General features: G+C 31.2%; 1 protein-coding gene across 10 annotated transcripts in view; it reads left to right on the forward strand.

Annotated features, from left to right (window-relative positions):
- The first annotated feature begins 499 nt into the window (after positions 1-499).
- LOC108736564 (glycine-rich protein DOT1-like) overlaps positions 500-8,828 on the forward strand; it is a 12,411-nt gene continuing 4,082 nt past the window's right edge. For 2 of the 10 annotated variants that reach the window (XR_003232340.1, XR_003232342.1), the window contains exons 1-7: positions 500-652; positions 1,033-1,205; positions 1,287-1,372; positions 1,616-1,997; positions 2,285-2,682; positions 5,577-5,642; positions 7,739-7,821. Coding sequence is in view for 6 of the 10 variants with exons in the window: in XM_018469024.2 (XP_018324526.1) it covers positions 1,036-1,205; positions 1,287-1,372; positions 1,616-1,997; positions 2,285-2,682; positions 3,852-3,889 (1,074 nt within the window). In the remaining 4 variants the exon portion in view is untranslated. Of the gene's footprint in view, positions 653-687; positions 765-1,032; positions 1,206-1,286; positions 1,373-1,615; positions 1,998-2,284; positions 2,683-3,220; positions 3,241-3,851; positions 3,925-5,576; positions 6,048-7,738; positions 7,845-8,828 lie in introns of those variants that run through there. The other 8 variants (XR_003232343.1, XR_003232341.1, XM_018469029.1 and 5 more) reach the window with 8 other exon arrangements.

The following is an 8,828-nucleotide window of genomic DNA, read 5'->3' on the forward strand; positions in this document are numbered from 1 at the left end:
AAGTGATTAAAAGAATAACGCGCTTTTAAACATTTCTTAGAAATTTTGAACTAAAAGTTGAGTGTACAATTGTTTGTTTTTATGTATTTAAAATACCAAAAGGTTTAAGAATATTTAAATAACTGCGCATATGTTAATTTACAAAGATCTGTTAATAATATATTTTAGGCAATGCAAGTTGTTTAACATTTGTAAGTAGTTTTTTATATTGTTTTTGTCATAGATAATGTGGCTTATAATGAGCAAATAGGTATTTAAATGTAATGAACACTATAATCTTGCTATTTAATTTTTAAAAAATGATTAAAGTGAACTAGACAAATCACGACTATAATGTTAGTTATAATACCTCTTTAATCAATTATAAATAATTGTTCCCTTTTTATCTTCGCATATTGAAATATTTATTTTAATTTTACCGCACTTTGCAATCGGAAATACAGCGGGCGTTGACGGAACTAAACTTGGGAAGTACTACTAAAAGTATCTATGGTCTGCTATGGTTGTGAGAGTACAGAGCGCCATCAGCTCTCAGCGTCCATCTCGTCCATTTTGGTCATTTTGGTAGTTTCGTCGTTGTTGTAGTTGTATGTTGCCGGTCTCTTGTTACGAAAAGTAAATTTAAAAACAGCCGTTTAACCTATTATAACAAGTAAGTCAATCAGTAGTGTATTCATTCTATTTTTAATGCACATGAAAATTAGCAGTAGTAAATATATTTATTATACAAATGGTTTAAAATTAAATAAAAGCTTCCTACGTAGGTGAGTAGTTAGCATTAAGAACTAACTAGAGGTTATCGAACGTACTGCAAGAACTCCTAATTAATTCGCTTTACTTAATAGTATTCCCAGCTTTATTAGTTCTTTGTTGATTTTTGAAGGTTACGTTGCAATTTTAATGTAGGTTGAATTTTAATATTTATTTTTTTTGGAAAATTACTTATTGAACTAATGCACTCCTTATGATGTAGTTTATGTATTTTATACATAATAAATGTGATTGATTAGTAATAACGTTTTTATATTGCAGAAAATGGCTGATTCAGTAACAGCAGCATCACCTGCAGTAGTTTCTGCTGCTCCAGCTAATGGTGCTGGTGATGCTAATAATGGACCACCACAGAATCGAGGAGGTGGAGGCCGAGGTCGAGGAATGGGTCGAGGAGGTCCACCACGAGGTAGAGGAGGCTTTATGAGAGGAAGGTATGCTGAAAATATATTACTTACACTGTCTTGAAATTTTGAATGGTTTCTGTTTTCATATTTATTATTACTATCTTACAGAGGTGGACCGGGAGGTCCTCCTGGCAGAGGTGGTATGATGAGAGGAAGGGGAGGACCAAGAGGAGCTCCAAGAGGTGGACCTAGAGGTAGGAAAGCAATGTTTATAGCTATTGTAAGAACTGTTTTTTTTGTTTTATTAAGTTTGGAATACATTTATGAAATATGATCAAATAATATTTATATAGATCCATAAGCATTTTCACTGCTGTTAGAATAGTTTATTTTGTGTATTACATGGTTTTGTTTCATCATTTCATCCTTCATATTTATTGTTTTTTAATTTTGTTTTATTTATTTTATTTTGCTTTGGTTACCTACTTGTTAACCAGGAGGGGGTATGGTAAATTTAGGAGGTGGTATGGGTGGTCCTGGTGGCGACGTTAAACCTGGGGGAGGTTTTGGCGGCAGAGGTGGACGTGGAGGAATGGGAGGTATGAGAGGTGGCCCTGGTGGACGAGGTGGACCCGGTGGTTTTCGAGGCGGCAGAGGTGGTCCTGGAGGTGGAGGGCGAGGCGGTCCTGGAGGTCGAGGCATGGGTCGTATTGGCGGTGGTGACCGAGGCGGCAGAGGACAAGCTCCATTCCGCAGGGGAGGACCACCTGGAGGAAATGGGCAAATGCCCCACAAGAGACCAATGGGTATGGGTGGGCCTGGTGGGAAACGACCTAGATTTGATGATCAACAAGGTGGTTCCAATGGTTATGGACAAAGGTAAATAATAGGCGTAGCCTAAATTTTTCATAATATTTTTCATTTCTTGTATTACTTAAGTTCCCATAGTAATTATTCTGTCGCTGATGTGCTTTTCCAAAATATCAATCTTCATATATAAAAATCGTGAATAATACAGCTAAACAGAAATTTATACTTAAGAATAGTTGTTGCTACTGTTCTACTTTGCAAAAGTACAAATTATTTTGTTATGTTCCATAGCCATAAGAGTTTTTCAGTTTATTTCTCAAATGTTTAATGGCGATTTAATAAAATTTTGTTTATAGTAGGCAACAAAATTATGGCAGCGGCGGAGGTGGTGGTGCTGGAGGTGGTTATGGATCTCAACAACAATCTCAACCTTATGGTCAATACAGTCAATCTGCATATGGAGGGCAGCAATCTGGCGGAGGGGGTGGAGGTAGCTATAGCGGCGGTGGTGGCGGCGGCTATGGACAGTATGATACGTCGAATTATGCAGGTGGTTATCAAGCTGGCGGCGGAGGTGGAGGCGGGGGACCCTATGGAAGTGCAGGAGATGCATATTCGTCCGCTTATGGAGCACCACCACCCGCCCCTTCAGATGGCTACGGTACCGGTGGTTACAGTAGTGGGGGTGGTTATAGTAGTCAAGGCAGTGGAGGCGGATACGACAGTCGGAGTGGTTACGCTTCTGGAGGATACGGTGAGTTTTAATATTTTAAACAATCGTATGTTTCTTCGTTAAAAAGAGACACACCCACACATATTTTTGAAATGCAGGGTCGATTAAAATTGTATGCTTTATTATAGAAAAGTCATAGAATAATAAAAGTTAACAAATTTGTTAACGTTATTTACAAATAAAGAAAAAATTATTATTTTCTGAACTATACATTTTGTTCGATTCCGCAATGTCTGTATTTCATTTTATTACGAAGTCACTCATTTTCATTATCAATTTTTGTCAATTTAATACTAAAAATGAAGTATAGACTGCTTTTCAATAAATGGGGAGCTGTCAGGAAATGGAGGAATAATGTTAGGAAATAAAAAATTCATAATTCACACATCATATATATATAGTGCAAGCTTACAATTACATATTTGTATTTGTTACTGCGTCTTGAAAATATCCTTAGTGTGTTAGAGTTAGTACAGGAAGAAAATACTACAAAAATAAATATTATAAGAAACGAATAAATATACGTTTCTATTAACGACCTTAATCCTTTATTTTTCAGTTTAACACCTGACAGCTCTGGTAAGTGTGTAAGCACTAAAATATTTTTTTTCATGTTACATACCACTGCGTGCGTGTGTGTTCATCACTTTTGAGTAAAATATTTTAGAGCTGCACTTTCATGACAGATCAATTTTTAATTATTACTAAAGTCACTTAAAAACTGCATAAAAGCAAACATTCTACCAAAATAATCAAGTTATTAGTTTTAATAAATAGATAGTAATTAAAGTATGCAATTTATAGCAAAGCATTAGAAACAGTTAAAAACAAAAAACATAAAAGGAGGCCGACTTTTTATTTCTCTTATTAACAAGCTGACAAACAAAATGTTTACAATAAATATTGAATGGAAATTAATCGTGATGTATTGGAAAACATCCCCTTGCAGCATTTTTCATTATTGAAATTTGCGTTAATAACTGCATTGTTAGTTGTGTTGGTTAAAGAAACAAATATAATAAGAGCAGTTTGATGTAAATTAGGTAATCACTGATCAGTGAAATCTAATCCCAATAAGAAAATAGTCAGAGTGCAGTTGTTTGATTTTAATTAAGTAACTCAATATAAAACGAATTTTGCCAGTAGAAGACAGACGATTAATGTGGACTTTTTTAAACCGAATTTTTCAGGTACAGGTTATGCAACAGGCCAACCTAAACGCAACTAATTTCCCCAAATTTAGATTGACTGTTGATCCTCAAAAGAAATGTATTATATTTAACAACAGCAACAATAATAGTTTAGTTTAAGCGATTATTATTATTGATGGTTATTATAATTAATAATAAGAGCGTCAGTTATTTTTTTTCGAAATCGTTTCACAGGAATTGGTGACGTTAATTAATTTAAATATGATTTTATATTATTGAAACTGTATGAAATATTAACCGTTGACAGTGTGTTTTAATAAGTATCTAACTGTTTGTCAGCTAAAAGCAAGTGACTGCTAATAAAAAATAAATTATTTTACATGATAATTAGCCAGCGTGGTCGTTTTATTATGAACAAAATGACATAAAATGTTAATGCATGCATCGTATAAACGTAGGTCTGTGGTATGGTTGCAATGTAGGTTTAGTTTTTATAGTATCTAATTCAAAATTTTCTCAAAATTGTATACTATTTAGATGTGAATTGTGGCCTTTATTCAATTATTATCTATTCAAGTCCATAACATTTGTAAACTATTTTCTTCTAATTTTTGTGTACAAGAGCCAATTATCGTCATTCAGTATTGTATTTATTACACATTAAACTTTTATTTATAAAAGAGCTGTTGTTTATAAACAATATTTTATATACTGCTTTAAAACGCTATTTATATAATATATAAATTAGCTACAAGAAATAATGTACATTTTTAATACAATGTGGGTTTCTTAAAAAATGTGCATATACTTTACCTCAGTAGAATAATATTTAAATGTTCTGAGATATTTGTAAAATGCCTCCAGAAAAAAAAATAGTACTTTAACTAAAAAAGATTGTCAAAGACATCACAAGCCAATATTTTGAGGTAGGTAGATACCTTGTTTAATTCTATTCAGTTCTCTCAGTATGGAAAATTTTATAAAAATTCTTGTGCAAACCAACACATCAGTGAAGATATTACAGTTTTCTTTCAGAAGTAGTATAATTAATTCTGTGATTGGATTTAATAAACTTAAGTGTTTGAAGCTATTTGTACGAGAGACTATGTAAAATGAAGAATCAAAAATCTCTTGCTCAGGGAATGAATACCAAACAAACATTTCTGCTCAATAATTAACCGATTCCGTATGATGTGCAACCAAACAACTAAATAAAGCAGTCACTTATAAAATGGCAGTGCGAAATATAATAATAAAAACTCACTTAAATACATCCCACAAGCATTACTATTGCTCAAAAACTGAATAAAGCCGAATGCAAAAATGCTGTTTCTTACATAGCAAAAATCGGAATAATCAATTAGGTAAAGTATTTCCAACTTTTTCTTATTGTTAGTTTCCACATTTGGTTCTTCCAGATGAAAATATTTTCAATAAATAAAGTGCATATAATTAATTACAATGAAGCACGCAATTTTTTTCATGTATATAGTATATAAATATGTATAGGAAAATAATGATAAGACCGTAATAAGCTTGCTTAATAAATGAAAAATGTGAACCTAATGCTATATGGATGTTTATATGCACTCGTTTTTATTTCGTTTTTTTTAATTGTCTTACGTAATTCATACACTTTCGTTATTTGTTGTTTAAGCTCATTTTTGTTAATACATTATAATATTAGTACTAACATTAGAGCCAAATCAAATTCATCTTATTCTGAAATAATGATTGCTTTTTCTAATTTTGAATTTCTTTTAGGGTGAAAAAACTACATGGAGGGGCACGCCACCGTGAAATGGAGGCATACTCAGGAGGATAAAACAGGTTTTTCTTATTTTTGAAATTTACATATAAAGTAGACCTAAAAAAGTCGGATTATGATTTTTTTAAACAGAAAGCTTTTTCAAAAATTTTATCGAAACGTAATGGTATATGAAAAGCCAAAAAGTAAGGAAATTATAGTTCATTGTCTTTTTTTCTTTTCATGGTGTACAAAATTCAAGTAATAATCTTATATTAATTTGCACATGAACATATTTTTCTGAATTTATGTTTATAAAATGAACGTTCACAGAAAAGATATTTTAAGGGATTAAAAGGTATATTAGCGTTGTCTGAAGGAAGGTAAGAAATTAATAACTGATCGCATAAACTGTGATATATTTTTACTATATAAATTGTTTAAATATTTTCTACTTTTTCCATTTAGTAAAAACATTTCTAAGAAAAGCTTTAGTTTTAATTACATCTTTCTCTTTGCATTTATTATTGACCCATTAAATGTAACTCACTTCTGAATTCTGTCATTTTTATGGAACACATTGACTATTTGCAAATGAAAACAAGAGAGGAAATCTGAGTAATAAAAATGATCATTGCATGTAAAAGAAAAGAGTGTTGTAATGTATAATTTAACTGGCTGTTGCATAACTTCACCCGTGTGAAAATTTAAGTTACCTATGTTGCTCCCCCTTTTCATATCTGTAAAGTCCTATCAAATTCGGCCCAGCCGTTTTAAAGACTAGTTAGTACAGACAGGCAAATTTTTTTTAAGGATAGTACTAGAGATGTGCAAAATGATTTTATAAAAATATTTAAATACAAAATGCAAGTACTTTTTTGATTTGTTGTTTCAAATGGAAAATACAAAATAAGTTTCCCTTTTTTATTTTAAATCCTAAATGCAAAATACGTATTTTCTAATAATTACTTTTTTGTAGTACCTTTTTAATTTTCTACATTTAAGTGTAAAATATTTTTTAAGAACACCTTACAGGCATTTGCTTCTTTTTTAAATGTTGGAGTTTTTCTAGACTAATAGTGGTGTTTGTAATATATCACCAGCTGCAAAGATTAAGTATGATTCATGTTTTTCTGTTTGAAGTAAATAAAATAAAATCTCATCTCTGGATTACTTAAAATAAGGTAATATCAGGCATTCACTTCAATTTTATTTATATGTATGGATATTAGGAATCCTTCTTTTTTAATTTACTAACTTATGATGAAAACATATTTTACAAAATTGGAAATTATGTGATATTATTTCGTTTTTGTTCCAAAGTCAAGTTTTGCGGATTTGACTGAGATAGTTTAAAATTTGATTTAGATACTATTAAAGTTTATTAATATGCTTATTTTTGATTCGACCATGAGCAAATCTTTATTTTTAATAATCATAAGGTCGGCAGCAATACTTGCTTATTCCTTGTTGCATTTTTAAAAATGAAGGTGTCTACATTTTGCTCGTTGATGATTGTTTAAACAAAAAAAATGCCTGGATATAAAAAAGAAGAAGGGAAATAAGCTACCATTATCCCGCTTTTGCCCATAAACTAAATTTGTTTACATCTAAATATTTTGTAGCATACTATAAGAACTTGTTGATATTTTTTGAATATGTAATTATTAACAATATGTCGGATTACGCTAGCTTTATTAAAAAAAAAAAACAAGTTCATTTGCCAACACAACCTACTGATTGAGTATTATGGAGGTGTAATCGAATGCGTCTTAGCAGAAATAGCATCACATCTATGACCACAGTCTATGGTTAGCAACAGTAAGACGCATATTTATGATATGTTAAACAGCTGTTTTAATGCGCTGTACGCTTCGTGGTTTACGGTTATATTTTTTAAACATTTTTGAATTCCCAATAAGTAAAGTAGGTTATAATTGTAAGTATAGTATTTAGTTTACTTTGGTAATCTAGGAAAAACCTGCAAACTTGTCTATGTATATCCATTGATTTTATGAAAAATAATAATTGTATATATAACTCCAATACAAACAAAATGACTTTAAAATAATCCAATTGTATTATTTTGGCAACAAGATTACTGTTTCCATTGATTAACTGTTTTTTTGTTCTATAAAATAATTATTTTTAGCTTTCACTTGTTCTTTTCTTTTTACAGGTATGCTTCGGAATACATTTTTCCTGCATTAGCAAAGGCATTTTTCTTCTAGCTGTTTAACCTACACAGATGCTGTATTTCCTGTAAGTGTCAAAGGCCTTGTGAGGTAACATATTTGAAAATAAATATGTATATGATGTTATTTGTTTGAAACATCCTGATGTCTGTTTAAACGGTTTTGTAAAGTTAAAAATGAAGTATGTATTAATGTATTACGTACATTGAATATGTATCATTATTAAATATTAATTTTTGGTGTGCTATAAATTAAAGATGCAATATAATTTAATCTACTTAATTCACGAATTATTGCAAACATACAAAACAATTATAAACTGTTGTTGGGTTTAATAGGTACTATAATTAAATAATCATACAAGTGCCAAACAAACGCTTGTTAGTTCAAGACCATATTTCCTTTTAAAGACTATGAATAGTTGCAAATACATAAAACAAATATTTATTGGTATGAAGGAAAGGCAGTTAATGTGTTTTTATTTTTCTGTCTCCATTTAGCTTCAAAGAAATATAAGGCTAACAATCTTTGATTATTGCATTGTGGGTCCACTATAAATAATTTTTTTTTGGAGCTGCATGTTACTTCGTTACATTATGGAAAAGTTTTAACTAATATTAGCATATATAGTCAAGTTTCATACTTTAAATTTTTATGAGAAGCTTTATTAATTTTTTTGACGTGACAACGTCTTATAATTCGATGGAGCCGGATGCACGCACGAAAAAACATGACTCATGCGGCGTTACCTCGCTCTGAGGCGTTCCATTTAAAGCTTGAAGTGCAAGCGAGAGCGCGGAACGAGCGACAAAGAGGCACAATTGTCCTTCGCGTTCGGCAGCGTTCGACATCTGTCTCTCTCCTACTTGAGTGAGCGATGCGTCCGCGTGGACAGCTGCTATACAATAATACAATTCCATTTACCTCCTTCTCTATATCCATACAAAATATCTATTAAACAAATAAAATCAAAATTTTCTTTTGAAAACTGAAACCATTCCATCAGTATTTTCTTATGAGGTTGTCACGTTCAATTATCATCAGTAAACCGACTTTACAGACAACCGATCTTTT

The sequence above is a fragment of the Agrilus planipennis genome, unplaced genomic scaffold, assembly GCF_000699045.2.
Source record: "Agrilus planipennis isolate EAB-ADULT unplaced genomic scaffold, Apla_2.0 scaffold82, whole genome shotgun sequence".
NCBI classification, from domain to species: Eukaryota; Metazoa; Arthropoda; class Insecta; order Coleoptera; family Buprestidae; genus Agrilus; species Agrilus planipennis.